This window comes from Crotalus tigris, unplaced genomic scaffold (assembly GCF_016545835.1).
Source record: "Crotalus tigris isolate CLP2741 ecotype Arizona unplaced genomic scaffold, ASM1654583v1 scf7180000017716.2861928, whole genome shotgun sequence".
Classification (NCBI taxonomy): domain Eukaryota; kingdom Metazoa; phylum Chordata; class Lepidosauria; order Squamata; family Viperidae; genus Crotalus; species Crotalus tigris.
Window position 1 is genome coordinate 1,231,734 of NW_024096587.1, and position 24,581 is coordinate 1,256,314.

Here is a 24,581-nt window from a genome sequence, read left to right on the forward strand (position 1 = left end):
AGAAAAAAATCCTTTTGTCAAAAATCCTCTCTCATACTACGGGTGTTTGCCTTTAAGTTGTAACTCTACAGGTAGTCTCGACTCATGACCACAACTGATCCCAACATTTTCCATTGGAAAGCAAAATAGCTGTTAAATGAATTTTGCCCTATTTTATGACCTTTCTTTGCCACAGTTGTTAAGTGAATTTGACTTCCCCATGGACTTTGCTTGTCAGAAGATTGCAAAATGTGATCACGTGGACCCCGGGACACTGCAACCGTCATAAATACATGCCGTTTGTCAAGTGTCTGAATTTTGATCATGTAGTCACAGGGACGCTGCTGCATGGTTGTGTGAAAAAGACTCATAAGTCACTTTTTTCAGTGCCATTGTAACTTCAAATGGTCATTATACAAATGGCTGTAAGTCGAGGTCCACCTGTATTAATATTTGATTCTCGCTGATCAACTATAATTTTTGATGGATATCCAGCTGCTATTATATATTTACTATATATAGAACCAAGATCCCCTTGTAAATTGTCAAATGTATCACAGTATTGGTAGTATTCACCTTCAGCCACTTTTAGCCCGATAAATGTTAGAGGGCTAAGTAATTTTGTTACCACATATTTGCACGGTGGCAGTTAATCTATGATTTGGTTTAGGGAACCCAACCCATTTTACAGAAACCAATGCATTCTGTTTATATACTATTATAAGGGGAGGGGGGGGGATGCAATCAAGCAATGTAACTCTTGCTACCTCTGTGGTCTTGCCTGGCATATTGGACTCTGCTCGTGCTATGAATAATGAAAAGTAGCGAGATTTCTCTTCCATTATTTCTAAAGGTCATAATTGTTGTTAAGGATTTATTTTTGTTGCTCCTTCTATTGAGGATCATTTTTAAAAGCAGTAACATAAGACTACTACATTTCCTATACCAACTATGGGATCTGCACCTTCCAGCATCCTGAGGGTACTGGGAACTATAGTTCATCAAATATCCAGGGACATGGCCTATCCCAAGCCTGTTGTAGTGATGCGTTATTTCAGGAGCCCGTGAAAAGTGGAAAGACAGAGAAGAAGAGGACCACCATCCAGCATGTGGGTAGGCTCAGCTACAGTGGCAGTGAGTGTGCTGTTGAAAGACATGAAAGGCTAAGTCAGGGATAGATCCTCATGAAGAAAATCTATATGGCTGCTAAGAGTCAGCAGCAACTTGATGGCACATAATCAATCAATTGCTTTTCAATTATTTTCCTTGAGGTTTCTGAACTCTTTGTATCTCTATTTTTGGTTTATACCTACTGGAACTTAAAGCTATACAAAGACAAAAACAGAAAGTCAACCTTCCCTCTCCCCAGTGCCATTAATTCTTGAAGGGATATTTGCTAATGTTTTATAACTAAAATGGAACCGGAACACAGTGACAAAGCATAGTACGCACAAATTAAACAACTGAAGCTCTCAATCTACAACTTGTCCTCTCTAAGGCATAGTTTTTCAACCTCAGGGTTCTGTGAGACACTAAAGGAAAGAAAATCACTCAAGCACAGCCAATTATCTATCAGTAGACTGTTGCCTTTTGATCAAGGTTTCTTTCTTTTCCTAACTAACAGGTTCCACCGCCTAAAAGAGTTTGAAGAATCCTGCTGTAGGAATATTACTGCTGGTCTCTTTTTATTACCTTTTGAACACAAATACTGCTACCACAGGGATGTCTCTGTAAATTTTTTTTTAAATGTTTAATATCATGGAATAGAGGAAGAATGTTTATTACTGATCACTTTTCACGCCACTTGAAAAAAGCCATAGCACAAATGAATGGGTACTGAAAAGGAAAACTGCATATCTTCCAATGAACAAAAGCTGGGGGGAGGGGGGGAGAATAAGAATACATAAAAATGGTTATATACTTTGAAACAAATAGAATGAAACAGTTGTTATATTCCCCGTGATAGTCTTTAGAACTGTGTGTTATAAAATTGACAAAATTTTACAAAGTCACCCTCCATTTAGAAATGGTCCCTTTTCCATTCATTTCTCCCAAGCATCGTGTCTGAGAAAGCCTAGGGAGTATAAATTTTAAGGGGAAACAAAACCAGCACCAAAATGTAGAATCTATTTTGACATGTGGCTCAAATAGAGGTTCACTAGCCCTGCACAAAAAATCAGCTGCTCACATACTTCTGATATTTTTTGTTCTGATTTTTACTTGTTTTCCCCCTCTTCTTCTGCCAAAAGCAACAGCCAATTATTGTCCACTCTGCTACTTACCTATTGAGCTGGAAGGCACTGGACTTCCCTAGACTGTCCAGCTTCTCCAAGCCTTCCAGTACTTGTCCACTTTCCACCATCTCTGGCGTAGGAACCTGTGAATCGCTGTAGGGTCCTAGGATGCTGACCGTGGCAGGTGACAGGTCTGTTAAAGGCTGCTGGCTCTCCTGCTGCTGCAATTCATTTTGCTGACTAGAATGGTGACGGCGCTTTTGATTCCGGTCCCAGCTAAAGTAGGTGGAGAAGGGGGTTACCATCAAGACAGCATGCATACATAAGTTCCAGTATGTGTGTGTGTGTGTGTGTGTGTGTGTGTGTTTGTGTGATTCATTGCTTAGTTTTAGAAACGCATTCCATTGTCTTCGTTCCACATACTGTATTAGATCTTTTGCAAGAACACTGTATTTTTCAGCATTCAAACTATTATTTTAATTACTAGGGAAATAAAAAAAGCCCATTTGTTGTATAGCTGCCAGAGAACCTGTTCTCTTTTTGAGTGCATCGATACTCAAACATCTCAGAGTATTACAATACTGGATACTGTTTGTGGAAGTTTAATGGGCATCTATAGGAACTGTGCCTATGAAACGCACCCCATGACGTGTGGACCAAGCTCAACAGAAAATGGCTATACAGGTAGTCCTCAGCTTAAATAGTTTGTTTAGTGACTGTTCAAAGCTACAATGGCACTGAAAAAAATGACTTATGACCATTTTTCACACTTATGACATTTGCAGCATCCCCACGGTCTCATGATCAAAATTCAGATGCTTGGCAATTGGCTCATGTTTATGACTGTTGCCATGTCCCAGGGTCATGTGATCACCTTTTGTGATCTTCTGACAAGCAAAGTCAATGGGGAAGCCAGATTTACTTAATAACCATGTTGCTAACTTAACTGCAGTTATTCACTTACTAACTGTTGCAAGAAAAGTTGTAAAATGGGGCAAAACTCATTTAACAACTGTCTCATTTAGCATCTGAAATTTTCGACTCAGTTGTGATCATAAGTCGAGGACTATCTGCATTCTAGGTTCCTTTTACCCATGACCAGACTTTGGTATATAACAATTAAAGGAATTGGTCTGGTTCTTTACTACATATCTATTGTTTAAAAATATTTTTCATTAAAGCTCAGGCATTTGAGAGAGCTTCACCTGGCTTTTATTTTTTAATTCTTGTTTTCGTTCATTTTGTTAGTTTTATTTATATAGTTGATTGTTTTTTTATTGAGTTGTACAGCACTTTACACATTTGGAACAGAAAAGCAAATAAGTTTCACTAACAACAGCAATTTATATGCGTAGTAATTTAGAACATGCAAAAGTGGTTCCTGCTTTTCTTTTAGGTATTATGGACAAACCAATTGGAAAAACAGTTTGCGACGCTATTTCTTTATATGGTGACCACTGCGAGGGTTGTATATGCTAAACATTGGAAAGAAAAGGTGAGGCTGGCTGTTGAAGAGTGGATTTTAAAACTGACTGAAGTAGCAGAGATGGCAAAATTAACTGCCTTAATTAAAAACAGTGGACTGAACAACTTTATAAGAGACTGGAAAGAGTTTGTGGACTTTCTATGTCTTAAATACAATAACAGATGGTTAACAGAGGGATTTGAAGATTAGTTTTACATTTGGGGTAACCTGTTGACTGGTGATTTTTTAATACATAGATTGTAAAGCAATATTGGATTGATTTGATTGCTATATAAGTAGATTTTCATATTGGGGATATTTGTGTATCTAATGTAGCATTTTTGTTAAATATAGATGGAAAAGTTTATAATTATTTGTAGATCCATTGCATAAGGAGAGGAGAACATATTATTTTTGGATGTATCTTTCAGCATTCAGACACGATGGATTTTTTAATGTTTAATGTTAGATTTAATGCTGCCAATTTTCTCTTTTTTATATACATTTTTATAAGTTCCTTCTTTTGGTTATTAGTGTTGGATGTTTGTCAATCTGCTTTTTTCCTGTTTTTCTGTTTTGTATTGTATCTTGGCTAATTAAAGAATAAATATGTTAGAATTCATAACTTAAGGTAATAAAATGGGTGCATTTACCATAAAAAAGAGGAAACAGTGATTCCCAAATTCATTTGGGAGGCTAAGATGTTTTTGTTTTAACCCTGTACAACAAAAGTATATGAGTGTTTCTAAAACTCTCTCAGGCTACTTCCTTAATGACAACATTAACAGTAATATAGTTGAGACTGTTCCTTTCTCTGTAGAAAGTACATTATTATTTCATGGACCTCTTAATTATTTATTCTTCTTTCTCATCTGGAAATTGTGTGGTTCACCACTTTACACCACTATTCCCCAACTCCATTCTCTCTTATTTCATAAGGATAATATCTTGTATATTTCCTGCTGCCAGAGAAGGATTAAAATAAGCATAGCCAATTGACTTTATTATGTAAAAATCCCTTTAGAGAGTTTCTCTTTGTCTACCTCAATTTTAGATTGCTACCTTTGTTTAAGCCTCACAAAATCTATGATGTAATTTAAACTGAGATAATTTGCTGATCAGCTTGGGGACTGAATGGGGAATTGAACCTCGGTTTCCTTTTTACTCTTAGTCTAATACTTAAACCACTATACTAATGTTGGCAAGTATCATATCTTGCAGACATGCACGAATCTACCTGCTTACCTAGGAAACAGATTAGGAGGTTATCTTAGAGCTTGCTGCCATTGGAAAAAAAGGTGATGTGGATCCCTAAAACAGCCTGGTTACTCTATTGCCAGGAATCCCAGAAAACATTACTTTTATCTGAGCCTGCAAATTAATCCTTGTATTCTGTCAGCAAGAATGTATGCTCAGAATTACTAAACATCAAATCTTTGTGCTTTCATTGTAAAATAGGTTTTCACTCATTTCGTAATAACTAAACTGCTTCATATTACATCATTGTTATGAAAAAAAGGCAGCTTCTACTCAACCACATGCTCCATACCAGCAACCAACATACAGCGATCCACAGCCACTGAATAAACCCTTCCATCCCTATACACAAATCCTTTGTTTTCCTTTTTATGTGTCAGGCAAAAGCTGTCGATATCTCAGCAGCATTTTCTGAAATTTTCAATCCTTAAGGCGACCGTATTGCCTGAAGAATCTCCTGGATTGATATCATATGACACAGATGATAGTTAATACAATTGTCAAAGCTTCCAGAACATGTTTGCCTCTACGCCTTGCCTAATGTAGATAAGGCTGCCAATTTTAATTCTGATTTCAAGAGTTCTGGGCCTAGAATTAGTGCTAGAAATGCAGGTGGGAGTGGATTTTAACAGGAGCTGAGCTAGCAACAAAAGGGTTTTGTTGCTTCCCTGGGAACTACCAGTGGTAGTCAACCTGGTCCCTACCGCCCACTAGTGGGCGTTCCAGCTTTTTTGGTGGGCGGTAGGGGTTCAATCGAGCTGTTTAAATTTTTGGATCCATTGAGCCCTCCGATCGGCTCACAGAGCTTTCCAGCAGGCGCGGGGTGTTAGCCTCAGCTGTGCGACCCCCCACGGAGCTCTCGGAGGCCAGAGAGCCTTGCTGAAGTGCGCCATCATTGCGAGGCTCCCGTCAACTTTCTCGACGATCCGGATCGCAGCAGAGGCTGCGCAATGAGATAAAACTGCAAGTGCCTCATTTTCGGCTTCGGGGGGGTGGGGGGAATTAAAGGCACAACGAACAACAAGCTTCCTCTTAGAGCCCCTCATGGCTGGGAAAGCCCAGCCGAAATACAAGCGGCCGCTAATTTTGGTGCGGCCGCCATTTTGAGAGCCACACAGAGCCCTCAGTCATAGAGATTTCAGGCATCTCTGACAAAAACCAGGCTCTCTCTTCATCCTGCTGTGACAGGCACGGATCGGGGACAAACCAGACTCCACTGGGCATTCCCTCAATACCAGGGTAGAGGCCATAAAGGCTTTCTCTTCATTCCTGCTTGCCCAGGACTTAAATTGGACATGGAAAAACGATTTGAAGATATTTTGAAATTGAAGGTGTATGACTGGATGAAAAATCCTTTTACCGCAAATATTGAAGAGGCTGATATAACTTGCCAAGAAGAACTGTTAGAAATTAGATATGATGAAGAAAGTAAACATAAATTTGAAAGTGGTGGATATGAAAACCTATGGCAAAGTAAAAAAAATGCCTGCCTTATATCCAAATATGTGGAAAATGATATTCAGTTTATTGATACCTTTCCCTACCTCATATCTTGTGGAATCAGGCTTTAGTGCTGTTAATCATATTATGACCAAAGAAAGAAACCGCCTGAATATTTCCGAAAGAGGAGACCTTCGTTTGTTCCTTACAAAAATTGAGCCAGATATCCAGTATTTAGTTTCGCAGCATCAGCCTCAGGGATCTCATTAATAATTTAATTAATTAAATGTAATTTCATCAGACTTCCTGTTTCTACAGTGGGGCAAAAAAGTATTTAGTCAGCTACCAATTGTGCAAGTTCTCCCACTTAAAAAGATGAGAGAGGCCTGTAATTGTCATCATAGGTAGACCTCAACTATGAGAGACAAAACGAGAAAACAAATCCAGATAATCACATTGTCTGATTTGGAAAGAATTTATTTGCAAATTATGGTGGAAAATAAGTATGTGGTCACCTGCAAACAAGCAAGATTTCTGGCTCTCACAGACCTGTAACTTCTTCTTTAAGAGGCTCCTCTGTCCTCCACTCATTATCTGTATTAATGGCACCTGTTTGAACTTGTTATCAGTATAAAAGACACCTGTCCACAACCTCAGTCACACTCCAAACTCCACTATGGTGAAGACCAAAGAGCTGTCAAAGGACACCAGAAACAAAATTGTAGACCTGCACCAGGCTGGGAAGACTGAATCTGCAATAGGCAAGCAGCTTGGTGTGAAGAAATCAACTGTGGGAGCAATAATTAGAAAATGGAAGACATACAAGACCACTGATAATCTCCCTCAATCTGAGGCTCCACGCAAGATCTCACCCCGTGGGGTCAACATGATCACAAGAACGGTGAGCAAAAATCCCAGAACCACACAGGGGGACCTAGTGAATGACCTGCAGAGAGCTGGGACCAACGTAACAAAGGCAACCATCAGTAACACACTACGCTGCCAGGGACTCAGATCCTGCAGTGCCAGAAGTGTCCCCCTGCTTAAGCGAGTACATGTCCGGGCCTGTCTGAAGTTTGCTAGAGAGCATTTGGATGATCCAGAAGAGGATTGGGAGAATGTCATATGGTCAGATGAAACCAAAGTAGAACTGTTTGGTAGAAACACAACTCGTCGTTATTATATGCTTTAACTTGCTATAACTCTGCTTTATAAATTTTATAAAGTAAAGTTATTTCCCTACTTTATAAATCACCATTACTGTGGAACCGGTGGGCGGTTAGAAAATTTTACTACTAACAGAGATACAAAAGTGGGCGGTAGGTATAAAAAGGTTGACTACCCCTGGTGTTGACACTTGCATTCTGGTGCAGGATAAGGAATAAGGCAAGCAACTGATACAAAATAATTACCCCGTTAGCTAGCCAGGCTGCCTGCCCGCCCACCCATATGCCTACTTGAGCTTTATGAGCTTAGACAAAGGTAGTCACTAAGGAGGAAAGTCACCTATGTAACCATAATCCTCCATCCTGGGGCTGACCTCCACAACTTTGTATGTTTGCTCTGATTACAAGGTGTGAACATATTGCTTCTGATTCCTGCTGTCCCACAAATGTGCGTTAGCAGCCTAAACATTTAGGAAAATAAGAGGCCTGCTTGTTTCCCTTCAACTCCAATTTGTTAACAAAGCTCTACGTGGTTTAAATATTCTTCCAGTAGTGGATGAATTAAGTATTGTGTAGGTGACAGCAAATTCCCCTTTTCTCTCTGTCTCCTAAAAGGGCGGATGAAATAAGAATCAGTTTTGTTTCTTATACATACTAGATCAGATGTGGGCAGTCCATGATTTACAACAGACAACCTTAAAACCATATTTTTGGAACCTCCAGATCCACATACAATTGCAGACTGAAAATCAGCAGAGATCTGAAACACAATTTTCCACATTTTTCTGGCAGGGAACTAAAATGTTGGTTAAGGCTTAGAATATACAGTCAATCAATTTGTAAAAATAATACAGCAAACATACCCCAGAAAGAAAGAAAAGAAAAGAAAAATGCTGGTGCTGCCTATTTAGAAACATTTTGTTTCTCTTGGTACCCAAAATAAAAAAAAATATAGCTTCCAGCAGTGAAACATTTTATGTTGTACCACATAAACATTGCCTGCCTCTGTTCTACAGAGGGAAGATAACAGGTTTGAAGCAAAACTTTTAAAGCTACCTCTTCAAATAGTTCTTTGGCTTTTGAAACAAGGAAAAAATAAAACATAAAATCACTGTACGCAAAAAGAAAAAGCTCTCTACATTGGGGCTTGGATTATGGCAACTGAATAAAAGACTCCATCAACCCCTTACGTGGTGACTGCCTTGGGAATACTTTGAGGGCATCTGATATGAGCACAGACCGAATATTTAAAGAAAGCTATACATTCATCTGCAGCATCAATCTAATTGTCTCTTGGTTTTACAATTGTATGGCAGATCCATCCAAAAGACACCCAGTTCAGTCTGTAGTCTTGTGTCTCCATTATATCAGTGAGCTGCTAACTTTTTACTTTGCAACACATAACAAAAAGCTACATTTTTTTCAACCAAAACACCCTGTTTTGCATATAATATTAAACCATATGGATAGCTTTGCACATCCCACTAAGCCAAAAACAGAAAAACCTCAACATTATGATCTAATGTTACATGTAAACTAGCTATAGCTTTTAAAAAGTGAACAAAAGCTGCATGAAACTGAATCAGATCTTTGGTGCATTTAGCTAATATTCTTTATGCAGACTGGCAGGGCCTCTCCAGAGTTTTAGCCATGTGTGCTCATGCACATACCAAATCACATTTTGCCCTCTGAATCTGGATCACTGCTCAGCCTTATTATGAGCAGAGCCATTGCCTTCATCCTAAGTTGAACATTGTAGGACATAGGAGGTTATTTTCATTATGTCGAATGAGATTGAAATTCGTTCTTAACTGAGGAAAGAAGCTAAACATTCACCACAACATAATGATAAAACCATTTTATCATTTATTATATACTTCTGATAATCTATTGGGCAAAATATTTAGAATAGATCTATTAGGGTTTTATTCTATACTTTGAAACCACACAGCATCCGATCCAAATATTCAGTAGAGAATCAGCTTATCTGTACAAAACTGAAAAGAGAAAATGGAAAGCATCCATTGCTTGAAAGTTGCTGGGTTTGACCTTTAAATCTTCTTCATCCTAAACACCACTCACAGTAGTAAAGAGGTAGGCATTAGTGTAACTACTGATAATTCCTTTAGTTTGACAGGGTAGTGACCTGCCATTTGCAGCCTTAGGCATATTATGGGCTTCATAATATACAAAATGCTTCCTGCTGGACAGCACTAACTTTATTCATACAACCTGACTGCTTGTGAGATAATTAGGGAAACAAAATACACTTCCAAGACAAATGAATGGATAATTGAAAAAATGACCTCCAAGGCATTGAAATTCATTATCTGCAATTATAGCCCATTCCCAGGACCATTGCCACATCCCACAATACTACTTTTGATTTCAGCTAAGGTCCGGAACAACTCTTTACACCTGTGTAGAATCTACTCACCAGAATTTGAGTATTATTCCCATTGCAACAAGGATGATAATGACAGAAATTGTAATGGTGACGTAAAGTTGGGGGTCCACACCTGGAACAGACAAAGGTTGCGGAGTCAGAAAAAAGAAAGAAAGAAGTGGGACTAACTTTATGAGGAGAAGCACTAATTTTTAAGCTCCTTTTTGGAAGGTCAGTTATTTCCTAGATTGATTTCTGCATGTCTGTAAACAGAAAGGCAAAAACCTAGCAGCCACAGAAGGCAGTTTTTGCAATGACAAAAATAGCCCCTGCCTAATTTTGGCTTGTTACTCAAGCTGTTGGTTACACAGAATCATTAAAGCAGTTTGTAAAGGAATAAGGGAAAGCAACTGATGATTACCTTCTCCCCGAGGTCCAAAGAGGAAGGGTGGTAGAGTGGCTGGGGTCTGACGCAGGTTGAGCCCTTCATTGTGTAACAGTGAGTGGGAATTGGGTTGTGCTGTTGCCATTCCATTGGATGAAACAAAGGCATAATCCAGAAGTGGGAAGCCTGGGTTGGCAGAGCTGGCATCCCCTCCCTCATCAACTGAAACTGTGGGACCCCAAACAATGGCCCAGGGGTACTGAGATGAGGAGGGGCCATCTTCAAAGCCAGATGGAGTAGCAGGCTGGATCCCTTGGGCTTGACGCCTCAGCCGTATGGCATGGCGTTGGCCAGCCCTTTTGGAAACCATAGAGTGCAGCCGCAGTGAGGTAGAGTGAAATCCTGTTTTCTCTGTGGGCAGGTTCCTATCCCAGATACAGAAAGATCTGGATGCTGTGGGGCTCCGGTGGCTGCACAATGGCCGGGCTGCCAGAAGACCACGGGTCCGAAGAGACCAGGCGCTGTGCAACGGAACTGCTGAGGCTAGGAGGAGGAGTAGCCAGAAGGGCAGCAGATGGAAGCAGGAGACCAGGGGGACCCTCCTATGGCTGTTGAAAAGAAAGAGAGATGTTCCTTATTCACCAGACCACTCCTCTTTCTATGCTACAAGATGGCTGTGTTTCAGCTAGTGGTTTTGTTCAGCTTCTGAGATAACTAGGAGGGGCCGCATGTTAACAAGTAGAAAAGCAGAGAATTTCTCCATTTGAGTTTATTGCCTCAGACATGAATATGCCTTAGGCTCACCATGAAGGTGGAGCAGCAGCGTATTTCTCAACCAGAATTAAGTATCATTTTACTTTCTCCAATTAAGGCCATGCCTGGGAGGAGTTGCACGGTTAACAGTGAAGAGGAAAGATTTTGCAACCTTCCAGCACAGATTCAATTATCCCTCCATCTCTTGTATAGAGATCCTCCTTTCAGTCTTTTTTAGAATTTCATGTCATTCAGAGGGCACTGCACTCTTCCGCCCAAGAAGTCTAGTGGCTGCATTTAGTTACCTGTGATGTCATTGAATATTATTTAAGGAGCATGGCTATATGCTCTTCCCTTCTTAATGGACTATCGCTTTGGTGAAGAAATCCTTATATCCTGGGTTATCGATACTAAGCCAGAATCTCCTGCTCTAAGTGTAATGGGGAACCTGTGCTTAATACATTGCAGGGCGAAAGAGGAAAGGGTTACTTTGTGAAACTGCAAAGTGTTCAAGCATTGGTTCCTAAGCCTCTTAGTTCTTAGTCAAGCCTCACCCATTCCTAATGCCAACAGAATAGCCTTTTTATAGCACCTGAAGTTACTGATGCTATGTGTTTAATCCCACCTCTTTCTGATCCTGCAGCTGTTTGATTAACTTTTTCAAAACCGTCTCTTAGATGCCATCGTCTGGGTCTCATTGCTATCCTATATTTTAGAATAATACTATGGACTTACCAGAAACTAGTTTCCATAGCTAGAGGCAACAGTTTTTCCACAGGTGTAAATGAGTCTCATATTCTTCACTAAACCAGGAATAAGAAAAAAAAAGATGAATGTTAGATGTTATTTACACCAACACTTCCAGATCCTTAGGAACTTTCATGGGTCTTTCCTCCTTTGTATCTGACTGCAACACAAATACGTAACTGTATAACCAAGTTGGAAGGGATTCTGGAGGTCTGCTAGTCCAACCCCTTGCTCAAGCAGAAGACCCTATACCATTCCAGAGAAGTGGCTTCCAATCTCTTTTTAAAAACCTCCAGTGGTGGAGCACTCACAATTTCTGAAGTTCCACTGATTAATTGTTCTCACTCTCAGGAAATTTCTCCTTCATTCTAGGTTGGAGCTCTCTTTGATAAGTTTCTATCTGTTACTTCTTGTCTTGCCCTCAGATGCTCTGGAGAATAGCTCAGCCCCTTCATCTCTGTGGTAGCCCCTCAAATACTGGAACACTACTAGCAGGTCACTCTTAGTCCTTCTCTTTGTTTGACTAGACATAAACAGGTAGTATTCATGATCTTTATTAGGCTAGACATGTCCAGGCAACTTCTCTTTTTCTGTTATGTCTTCATGATGTTGTGGGTTTTTTTGTTCCAAGACCAGAATAGAGGTTACCTTAAGTCACACAGGGTAGTATCAATATTAAAGCAGAATTTTTCCTTTTACACCAAAATCAGTTTCCAGGTGAATATAAATCAGTACACTTCTATTCCTAGTACAGTCAGGTGATTCTTGCACTTATTGGACACGGTAGCTTGATGTGGGCATGCCTCTCCCTCCCCCTTTAATTCCTGGGCAGCAGAAGAGGTGGTTCTTTCAAGCCCTCCCCATATATCAGCAAGCCTCCAAGGTGATCCCTGGTTTAGAGACTATTAGCAAACCAGTAGTAGTGGTAGGAGGGATATGCATGGTGAATTTGAGGAGGAGAAGAGAGAGAAATAAATGGCCTTAACTCTGCTGGTTCATAGCATAACCTTCCTGGTGCCTGTCAATGTTGCTTTTGAATATTGATTTAATACACTCCCGGAATAAGAATGACCTCATTTCTGGAAGGAGTTTGATTATCAGTTGATGTTAATGTCCTACTGCAAGAGTACCAACCTGCATTCTCTAAAAGAATGTTAACCTCATTTTCAGGAAGAGTGCTAAGCTAAGGTGACCGTGGGCTTCCCTTTGAACACACCCATGCAAAAGGCTTAAGCAAAATTAGAGTGAGGACTGAGAGATGGCTAAACATGCCATCTTGGCCATCTGAAAAAATTAGTCTCCTGCCCAACTCCCAACCCATTCCCTTCAGATAAATGTGATGCAGGAGAAAAGGCAAACAACTGTGGAGGAATCCTCCAATATTTCTCTCTAGTGTCCCCTGTATGGCATAAATAAAACAATCCCCATTTCTCAGCATCGTGGCCAGGGCAGGGTAGGTTTACCAGGTGAGGTAGCAAATATTAAGTCAGTTTAATGTTCTGCAAGGTCAAGGTCTGATGGAATCCAAATTTGGCAGCAAGAAGGAACCTTATGATTACTGCGCGATTCTAAACTTCCCACTTTTTCCACCTGTTCTTTGAACTGTTACAAAGACACCATGTGTTATAAATATAAATAGGCTATAGCTTGATATGGAGAGAAAACTTGACCTAAGTTTCCCATTTTGTGCACATATTTGCATTCATAAAAATGAAAAAAAAAAATCCCCGAATAGTCAAGCATGTGAAAACCTCACTATTATTAACATTACCATTGCTGCTCCTGAAATTGAAAAAAAAATATTGTCATGGATTTTTTTTAGCACTTAAAAACTTAACAGTTCCTGCATGTATTAATAGTATGAAATGTGTAATCCACTTCATATAAAGAACCGCTTTAATTGTGCATGCAGACAAGAAAAGGAATAAGAATAAATTTAGAATGATAAACACTGGAGATTTTGAAAGGGAATGAATCAGCAAGAAAAGATTCCAAGCCTGCTTAAGAATTTAGAGAAAAAAAATGTGCCCATAAAATATTTAGTATTTACTTTCTGGTTGGCTAAAATGGCTTTTCAACATTCCTTGTTGCCTTTTCCATAGTTGTCTCTTGTCTCTTCTTCCTCCACTTTCCTGCCCCACATAAAACACAAGTGGATTATATGTTCTGACTTGTATTTTGAACTATTGTTCGGGTAGACTAATAGATTAGACAATATTCTCAAATTCCAGAATTCCATAACTGTTCAGTCGCTAACACAGCCTGTGCCTTCTGGATAATCTCAGATATAGTTTATCTGTCCATAGAAAATACTGGTTATTACAAGCTTGTAGTTTTTTTTCAAAGACTAAGGTACTTTTCCAAAGCCTCTTCTCTCCAGGCTGCCTTACCCCACCTTTTGCTCCTCAGTGTGCCTAATTTCAGCTCCTACTATCTCTAGTGAGCATAGCTGAGAATTATGCTGCCTGCCTAGAGATTATGAGAGTTGGAGGCCAACAGATTGAGGAAGTTGGCTTTATGCCCTAGACCAGGGGTGTCAAACCCGATCGCATTGTTGGCCATATTGTGACATATCGGGATTTGTTTTGCCCTTATCAGGCCAGGGTGGGTGTGGCATACCTGCACTAAACCATTGTATGGCTGACACATAATTTATGCACCGAACCTAGATGGGAAATCACTACAGGTAGTCCTCAACTTATGACCACATTTGAGCCCAAAATTTATGTTGATGAGTGAGATAGCTGTTAGGTGCGTTTTGTTTCATTTTACAACCTTTTTTTACAACAGTTGTTAAATGAATCACTGCAGTTATTAAGTTAGTAACACGGTTGTTAAGTGAATCTCGCTTCCCGATTGACTTTGGTTGTCAGAAGGTCGTAAAAGGTGATCACATGACCCCGGGACACTGTGACCGTATAAACAGGAGTCAGTTGCCAAGTATCTGAATTTTGATCATGGAGAATGCTGCAATGGTTGTAAGTGTGACAAATCATCATAAGTTGCAGTTGTAACTTTGAATGGTCGCTAAACCAACTGTTACAAGTTGAGGACTACTTGTATATTGTTAGCATTTTCCTGACTTGAGCACTGAAGCTTGAAATGCTCAGCTAGGGCAACACAGACAATTTGAAGTGTCCACTATTTAAAAAAAAAAATATCCTAGGATCCACAGTCACAGCCAGATACAAAATAGTAGCTTATACAGGAGGCAAATGTTAAAATGAAGGATCTGCTGGACACTAATTCAGTCCAAGCACATGTAATCCAAAAATCAAAATCTGTTCCTGATTTCTGTCCTCCCATTTATTTTTCTGTATGTGTGTATAGACACATTGTATGTACTACCTAGCTGGTTGGATGCAGCAATGGTTTATTGGATTGCAACGTACTTTAGAGATCCTAATCTGTGTACAATAGCATGGGCACAGTTGAGATAAACTGGGTTTTGGCTGCTTCTATGCCCTATGATCCAAATTTGTCAAAATTGTTCTTACTATTAACAGGGAAGGCTGCATGTAACATGATACAGTATGACTAAGGTGCTAACCCAATCTATTCATCTTACTAAAAAACTTTATTTGAAATCTCTGGTTGATCAAAACCATTTATGGGAAGTGAAAGTCAATTCTAGGTAGCCCATATGGTGGTAACTATGGCATGTGGTAGTTTGTGACTTATAAAGTAAGAAGAATATATGGCAAATAGTATTAATTTACTAATGAAATAAAAGAAAGAAAAATGGATACGCTTGGTGTTTGAAAAATGCAGAGCAGGATACAATAGTTATGATTGTTCTAAATGTCTATGGAAGTATGAAACCATAGTTTGATTATAATTGCATGTTACACTTCAGTGACTATGATAATAGATGAACCAGGAATGATTTTTGGGGGAAATTGTACAACATTCTAAACGGATGGAATTCAAGAGAAAAATATTTATTGTTACATGATATGAACAACAGATGGGAATGAGGTGAGACAATAGAGAAAAATAATTGTTTTTTTTCAAGAATGAATGTGTTTGTTTGGCATCTGCTTAAAAATATTTCAAATACATAATTTAAGCAAAAGATGATTCATGCTAAAAGTTTGGTTGATTTGATTGTATATGCTGGAAGTCTGAGAACAAGTAAAGGATACACCACTGATGAAAATTTTCTGAATGAGAAACAGATTTATTTTAGTAATATCATGAGTCTACCTTGGGAAAAATGGATATGAAGGAAAAATAAGGAAGTGCCAGTGGAAAGAATGAATCTTATGTAATATTAGAAGAAAACATTAATCATTCAACAGAATAAATGAATGAATGGAATACAAAGAAAGGATATGAAAGTTGCTAGAAACAGACAAAAAAAGATTATGTTTCAAAGTGCCAGACAAATGTGTCATTTCATTAAAAGGAAATTTGAAGGCCTCTTGAAAAGATGAAGTGAAAGAGGCTGTGGATGAGAAAAATGCATGCAAACAGAATCATCATGGCAAAAATAATAAATGAATAGAGTGTATTATGTGTACCAATATAAAGATAGTTGCAAAATGTAATCAAAATTCATTAGAAACAGTTAAGATTAAAAATGGCAAAGAAAATGAATTTTAATGGAAACAAAAGGTTTTGGGGGAAGAATTAAGTAAAGATGGTGAAACAAGGAACTTCCAGCAAAGTGAAGCCAATTAAAAATCAAAACCATGAAATTATTTTGGATGGAACTGAGCTGAGGGAATGTAGAAGAAGCATTTTAGAAACTTGTATTGGAGTAATAGTTAAATGTCAACAGTAAAACAGGAATCAATAAAATATTAGCATCCAAAAAACTGATTAAAAGGAAGTTATAAACACTGTGAGCATGTTGAAAAACAATAAGGCTGCAGGTATAAACAGTGAGAGAAGAAACATTAAAATATGGATGTGGCTTATTTATCTGTAAACTTGTTTAATATCTAAGTGGACATATCTGTTGATCAATTGGAAGAATTGTTTTATAGTTCCCCTACATAAAAAGAAATGTTTTCAGAATGAATGGAAAACTGATTAGTTTGTAAAGTAAAGCCAGGGAAAAAGACAAGGATGTACAGGTAATCCTTGTTTAACAACCACAACTAGGACTGTAAATTGGTTGTTAAGAAAAGCAGTTGCTAAATGAAACCATGACTCTGCTTTTGATCTGATTTCAGCTTCTCTTTGCTTTGTGTACGTGTGAAGACTGTAAATGTGAGAATTGGTTTCAAGGTTACTTTTTCACAACTGTCACAATTGTGAATGGTTGCTACATGAGGCAGTCACTAAATGAGGATTACCTCTATACCGTTTGTTCCTTACTGTATTTATGGGTAAATATATTGTCAGAGGTTCCGACTAATGAAGCACTTCAAAGAACTTTCAGGCATGTTTCCTAAAGTCTTTATTACAGAACTACAAATTGCCGGTCACCATCATGGACGTTGTGATGCCAGAATCTGACTTCCTCTCGCTGGCATCAATCTTTTCTTGCTAAACCCCTCCCTTATCTTGCAGTCACAAGTCACATTATCCAATTAGTGTGAAGGTCAAACGTTTACTTCCTCTTTCTTTCCCGGGCTTTCCCCCCCCCCCACTCAAAGCTATGTATTAACCCAGTAAATACCAGACAGTTTTGCATATTGTCAAAGCAAGAATATACAGTATTTGCAGCATTGACATCCGGCCCCCCTTACAAGAAGGACAGATCCTGTAAAGTAAACAAAAGCATATGTTAAGGGTTATCTTTCGGTTTGCTGGAGTGTTTCACATGAAACCTTTTGATCAATCTGTCAGCGTTCACTTCACTAGATTTCACCCAGGTGGCTTCAGACAATGGGTATCCCTTCCATTGTACTAAGTACTGTAATTTCCCTCTAAAGATTCTGGAGTCAAGAATACGTTTCACTTCATAGTGGGTCTGCCCTGCCACTACGAGGGGTCCAGGTGCCTTCTTTGGAGGAGGTCTCAAAGTGGAGCCCCGATAAGGCTTCAACAAACTACAATGGAAAACTGGGTGAATTTTCCCTAACAGTTTAGGGAGTTTTAGTTGTACTGTGACTGGGTTGATGACCTTTACTATGGGGAAAGGCCCCAAGAATTTTGGTCCCAATTTCTTGCTGGGCAATTTGAGGCATAGATATTTAGTTGACAGATAGACCTTTTCCCCAACTTGGAATGTTCTTTGGGGAGCCCGCTTTTTATCAGCCTGCTTTTTATAGGTTTCAAAAGTCTTTTTTAAAGCAGTTTTTGTTTTTTTCCAAACTTCTTCCCACCCTCTCACCCATTGATCAAGTGTCTGTGAAGCGGAGGGCAACTGAGGATATTCAGGTATTGGGTTAAATTCTTTCCCTGTGGCTACTTTGAAAGGCGTGTAGCCGGTGCTGCTGTGCACGGAATTATTGTACGCCACCTCCGCAAAAGGGAGGAGATCAGTCCAGTTCGTCTGTTGGTAAGAAACGTAGCACCTAAGATATTGCTCCACCATTTTGTTAGCGGCTTCGGCGGCCCCATTGGTGGCCGGATGAAAAGCAGATGATAACCCTTGAGATGATCCAATCAATGTAAGGAAATTTATCCAAAACTTAGTGTGAATTGCACTCCCCTGTCTGAGATTATTCGCTTAGGGGCACCATGCAGCCGGTAGATACGTTTCAGGAACAATTTGGCCAGTTGTTGGGCAGATGGGAGTCCTTTGCAGGCAATGAAATGAGCCTGTTTTGAGAACAGGTCTATTACAGTCCAGATGACAGTATTTCCCCTACTTTCAGGTAGGTCCACTATAAAGTCCATAGCTATTTCTTCCCAGGGTTGAGAAGGGTCTGCCACGGATTGCAGTAATCCAGGAGTTTTCCCCGGGATTCTTTTCGTTGTGGCACATACAGTACAACTTTTTACATAGTTTTCCACATCCTTTTTCAGCCCCGGCCACCAGAATTGCCGGCGGGTGAGGTGTAGGGTTTTCAAATATCCAAAGTGTCCAGCCTGCTTTACATCGTGGCTGTGTTTAAGAGCATTAAGACGGAGCACTTCTGGAAAATATAACTTCCCCCCTTTGTAAGCCAAGCCATCCCTGCATGTTAGGGATGCTTGATTATCTTTGAACCATTGGTCACTGAGGAGTTCTCGTTTTATTTTCTTCACTCCAGGGTCATCAGGATTGGGGACCCTGCGAGGTGTAAGTTGAGCAACAGTTTGTGGATCGGGAATAATTGCCTTGTTAACCTGCTCTCGTTCGCTTTTGTACTGGGGTAACCGGGATAGCGCATCAGCTAGAAAGTTCTTTCCTCCTGGTATGTACTTTAGAGTGAAGTTGAAGCGGTTAATGTACTGTGCCCACCGTACTTGTTTGGTGACAATTTGCGGGGAGTTTTCAGTGCTTCTAGGTTTTTGTGATCTGTCCATACCTCAAATGGCACCTTGCTCCCTTCTAGATAGTGTCGCCAGTTCAATAGCGCCCACCTAATTGCGAAGGCCTCTTTCTCCCAGATTGCCCATCTTCGCTCGCTCTCAGTGCTCCATAATGAGATCTTCCCCGAAACTTTGCCAGCTCCTCTCAAGCATAGGGCAGCTGATGGAGTTCCGGACCGCAGGTCGTTTGAAAAGAATGTTAGATTCTGGCATGATGTCAGAGGTTCCGACTAATGAAGCACTTCAAAGAACTTTCAGGCATGTTTCCTAAAGTCTTTATTACAGAGCTACAAATTGCTGGTCACCATCATGGACGTTGCGATGCCAGAATCTGACTTCCTCTCGCTGGCATCAATTTTTTCTTGCTAAACCCCTCCCTTATCTTGCAGTCACAAGTCACATTATCCAATTAGTGTGAAGGTCAAAAGTTTACTTCCTCTTTCTTTCCCGGGCTTTCCCCCCCCCACTCTAAGCTATGTATTAACCCAGTAAATACCAGACAGTTTTGCATATTGTCAAAGCAAGAATATACAGTATTTGCAGCATTGACATATATAAGGAAACAAGAGCCAGTTTAGTGTAGTAATTGGGGGCAGGGACGTGAATTCTGCTTTTGCCTTAGGCATGAAGCCAGCAGGATGACCTTAGGCCAGCCCTCTCTTAGCCCTAGGAACAAGGCAGTGGCAAACTACTTCAGAAATCTTGCCAAGAAAACTGCACAGTCTTGTTCAGAAAGTTGCCAGGGATCAGGACTGTCAGGCTCAAGCCCAGAGACGAGACAGTGAGATTCAGCTGAGTCCAATCCTTTATTTGCTTACACCTAACAGACAGAATCTTGCCAAATTAAAGCTATAACTTTCTAAGCTACTAAAATATATCCTGAGATTCTACAGGGCATTATTCCGAACCTCTTCCCTCCTCCTCACTTCAGTTTGGGACTGCACAGTCTCTTGATCTGCATCTCCCTCAGGTAAAGTTCTAAGTTGGCAAAATTCTCCCCCTCTGCTGCTGCAGGTGCACATTCCATCACAAGACTGACTTGTAAGCAATGTGTATGTATATGTATATAGATAAACAGATGGATAAGAAATATATATATATATATATATATATATATATATATATATATATATATATATATATTTTTTTTTTCTGAGGTTTTCGCAGGTGTTTTGTATGTAGGTCTTTGGTTGTTCGGGTTTTCTCCCGCGTAAAATTGGAAGTGTCTTGGCGACGTTTCGACAAAGTCCCATTCGTCATCTTCAGGCTGGTGTTTTCAGCTTCGTGCTTCAAGCAGCAATGTGTGGTCTTAGCTGTTTCTTCCTTTTAACTGCCAGTGGGGGTATGAACTGATTGGGTGGGAGCTTGGCTGTGTTCTGATTGGCTGGGGGGTTGGCTGTGCTCTGATTGGCTGGGGGGTTGGCTGTGCTCTGATTGGCTGGGGGAGTGTTCTGTTTGGTTGTGCTCAGGTTAGTCTGAGTTGCAGAGGGGTTTAAGATTTTGGGCTGCCTTGCTATTTTTTGGCTTCGCGTTTGTGGTCGTGCCTCATCTTCATGGAGGGTGTCAGTTTGCTTCATGTATGGATTGGAGGGGTTTAAAGTGGCTAATGATGCAGCTGTGGTCTGGCTTCTGGTTTGTGGTCGTGCCTCATCATCGGTGTGGCTTTGGGTTTGCTTTTTGCATGGATGTGTGGTGGTGACATCCTGTGTGGTTTTTGTGAGTGTGGGTCTGGTATCATTTTTTGTGTTGGTTCCTCTTTTTTGACTGAGTTCTTATGTTCTCAGTCAAAAAAGAACTCAGTCAAAAAAGAGGAACCAACACCTTCCCTGGTCCAACACCTTAAAGCCACAGGACATGAAATTGACTTTAAAAATACCAGAACCATTGCCAAAAGTGAACATTTTAATAAAGGAATAATCAGAGAAGCCATCGAGATAGAAAAACGCCCACACAGCATGAACAAGCGAGATGATACCTCCCGCCTACCAGCCATTTGGAAACCCACCCTTATTGACAAACGACTCCTTAACACAAAAAATGATACCAGACCCACACTCACAAAAACCACACAGGATGTCACAACCACACATCCACGCAAAAAGCAAACCCAAAGCCACACCGATGATGAGGCACAACCACAAACCAGAAGCCAGACCAGAGCTGCATCATTAGCCACTTTAAACCCCTCCAATCCATACATGAAGCAAACTGACACCCTCCATGAAGATGAGGCACGACCACAACGCGAAGCCAAAAAATAGCAAGGCAGCCCAAAATCTTAAACCCCTCTGCAACTCAGACTAACCTGAGCACAACCAAACAGAACACTCCCCCAGCCAATCAGAGCACAGCCAACCCCCCAGCCAATCAGAGCACAGCCAACCCCTAACCAATCAGAACACACCTCCACCCAATCAGAACACAGCCAAGCTCCCACCCAATCAGTTCATACCCCCACTGGCAGTTAAAAGGAAGAAACAGCTAAGACCACACATTGCTGCTTGAAGCACGAAGCTGAAAACACCAGCCTGAAGATGACGAATGGGACTTCGTCGAAACGTCGCCAAGACACTTCCAATTTTACGCGGGAGAAAACCCGAACAACCAAAGACCTACATATATATATATATATATATATATATATATATATATATATATATACACACACATACATATATATATGTAGGTCTTTGGTTGTTCGGGTTTTCTCCCGTGTAAAATTGGAAGTGTCTTGGCGACGTTTATTATATTACTAAAACTCTTGTTTTTGTAACCCTTAGCTGGAGGAAACGGTGCATTATATGGCAACACCTTTTCAATTAAGGTATCTCAAGTAAGTTAACTTACAGGATGCTGGGACCCATGATTCCCAAGGGAATGAAATTTAAGAAAGTTTTGGCTTATCTTAGCATTGCCAGATTGCTGCTGCTTCGGCACCACTGTTGCACGGCTATGGTCAGCTGCAATTATGTGATCCTCATTTTCAATGTTCCTTTAAAACTTCCCACAAGTCGATGGGATAATCCACTCCTGTATGCTTGCACTGCACTTTCTTCCTCCCTCCCCACCTGGCAGCAGCATACTTATTTACCTGCTGACAAGGGAAGGAAAGGGAAGGAAAATGGGGGAAAGAACAGGTTGGAAAGGATGTAGGGAAGAAGAAAGGGAAAGGGAAGGAGGAAGAGATGAGTGGAGGAAAGAAAGGAAAGAGGGAGAAATGGAGGAAGAAAGGAAGAGAAAGTAAAGAAGAGGGAGCGTAGAAGGGAAGACGGTAGAAAGGAAGGAAGGAACAAGGAGAAAGGATGGAAGATTTCTGAGGCTCCCTGGCAGTTGCCACAAGGAATCTCAATAGGCAGGTTGACAGGAAGTTGAAAGTCACACTGGCTTCTATTGGTTTTTTCCTGCCAAAGCTTTTTTCCGCCTGCCTACCTTTTTTGCTAGGAAACAGCTCTGAAATCATTCAACAGGTCAGAGGTTGTCCAATGGACAGATAAAATTTAAGACATGCAAATGCTAGTAAATACAGGGATAGTTATGTGGTGAATAATAAATATATCTTAAAATAAGTGACAATAGCTCTATGTAACAGTATATTTCTGCCTATTCTGTTATATGCAAGTGGTAGCTGGATATGTCATGAGAAAATATAAGTTGCATGTAATGAGAATGGATTATTTTTAAAAAGTGTAATAAAGCAAGAAGAGATAGGGTCAAGAGTGAATGAGTGATGAATGAATGTGGTTTGAATACAAAAATGATTGACCTGTAAGAAATAAATATGCTGAGGGATTTGATGCTATTGAGAATAAGTAAAGATGAAATCACAAAATTAATATAAGGCGCAAGAGTGAATTATTTGATAGAAGGGGAAGAAACTGAGAAAAAGGTTGATATGTTTACAGAACATAAAGCAGTCTATGAATTAATACGTCAACATGGTGTTTTGCATGGTTTGGAAAGGAGTCAGTAGTATAGGGAAATGTGTTGTGCAAACTAGATTTAATTTCTTATATCTCCTGCTTCCATTTTTTCCTGCTTACTCTCACTCCTTTTTTATGCTTGCCACAACATTGCTTGACTTGAAAGGGAATAGCATAATGCATATGCTATTTTAGATATTTGAGAATCAGAACCCTCTGCAGAATAGTGCAGAAATCTATCAGTGGGTCTCACTCTAGTTTCATCTGCCCATCCAATATGCAAAGAAGGCATATTAATTCTCCTTTCTCTTCCCTTCATTTATTTTTCCCAAGTGTAGACATTCAGCTTCCTTTCTATGCAGTTACTTTCCATTGATTTAACGCAGGCTGTTTTCCCCAATATTAGCTAAAAGCTTCAAAGACAAAGCTTCCTGCAACTCTAGTTCCTTGTGATGGCATGGTCTGATTTTAATCTACCAATTATTCACTTCTTAATTCTCTTTTGGTTTTCCTGCTTTGCTTTTCTTAATGAGCAAAACAATCACCTTCAGATTCCTAATATATTGTGGACAGGGTTTTATTTTTAGTGCTGTACTAACTGAAATATCAATGCAATGTTTTGTATCTCTATAAGATTGTGCAGCGGGAGCCTTTGTGTGTGTGTGTGTGTGTGTGTGTGTGTGTGAGAGAGAGAGAGAGAGAGAGAGAGAGAGGGAGGGAGGGAGGGAGAGAGGGAGGGAGGGAGGGAGAGAGAGCATCCAGAGGCTGAGAGAATTCCATTGTTGCTTTGGAAAAAGACTTGTGCTTTATGCTTGAGAAGAGACAAACTGACTTGAGGAAAGAATTAACCTAAGGTGATATAAGTCGCATAGGTGCCAATCCCTTTTGCTTCTCCTAATCTCTCAGGACATCTATAAGGTTGCTTATATTCTATGCTGCATGCAAAGCAGAAGGTGAACAAAGGTAGACAATGGGAACACACATGGCAAAAATGACTTTTGGGGGCATTGCTGCTAAGAAGGGGTGGTCTTGCTGTCTTTCTGTTTAACATGTGGTGGGTTGGAATAAGAAATGTGGTTGAATTATATAATCTTGCTCATGGACATGTATAATGCTGGCATATGTTTCTTTAAGCTCATAGAAGTCATTGGTTTCTATTTCTCATGTAATAACATTTCGAATAGAATTTTTATTATGGGGCATTCAGTGCCTCCTTTCTGATTTTATAGAGGTAACACCTTGAGAGAAGGCAGTAGATTCAAAGTATTTCCTTATTGTTCTTCCTTCTGCAGTGAAACGCAAGGTTTGCTTGTTGGAATAACAATTAGAGACTTGGAATAAGTCGTATATCAAAGCTGTTATGTTGCATTTCAAGGAATGCATCTGTAATCTTTTCATGCCACTTTTGTGGTTATCTTGTCTCTTTTATCAGTGGC

At 40.0% G+C, this 24,581-nt stretch overlaps 1 protein-coding gene across 2 annotated transcripts in view; it reads right to left on the bottom strand.

The window, feature by feature from the left end:
- LOC120306091 (PILR alpha associated neural protein) overlaps positions 1–24,581 on the bottom strand; it is a 49,760-nt gene that overhangs the window by 5,724 nt on the left and 19,455 nt on the right. For both annotated transcript variants that reach the window (XM_039338738.1, XM_039338737.1), the window contains exons 2-5: positions 11,801–11,868; positions 10,349–10,920; positions 9,979–10,060; positions 2,262–2,489 (exon numbers count right to left, since the gene is read on the bottom strand). In XM_039338738.1, the coding sequence (XP_039194672.1) occupies positions 2,262–2,489; positions 9,979–10,060; positions 10,349–10,920; positions 11,801–11,817 (899 nt within the window). In that variant the 5' untranslated portion in view covers positions 11,818–11,868. The remainder of the gene's footprint in view (positions 1–2,261; positions 2,490–9,978; positions 10,061–10,348; positions 10,921–11,800; positions 11,869–24,581) is intronic.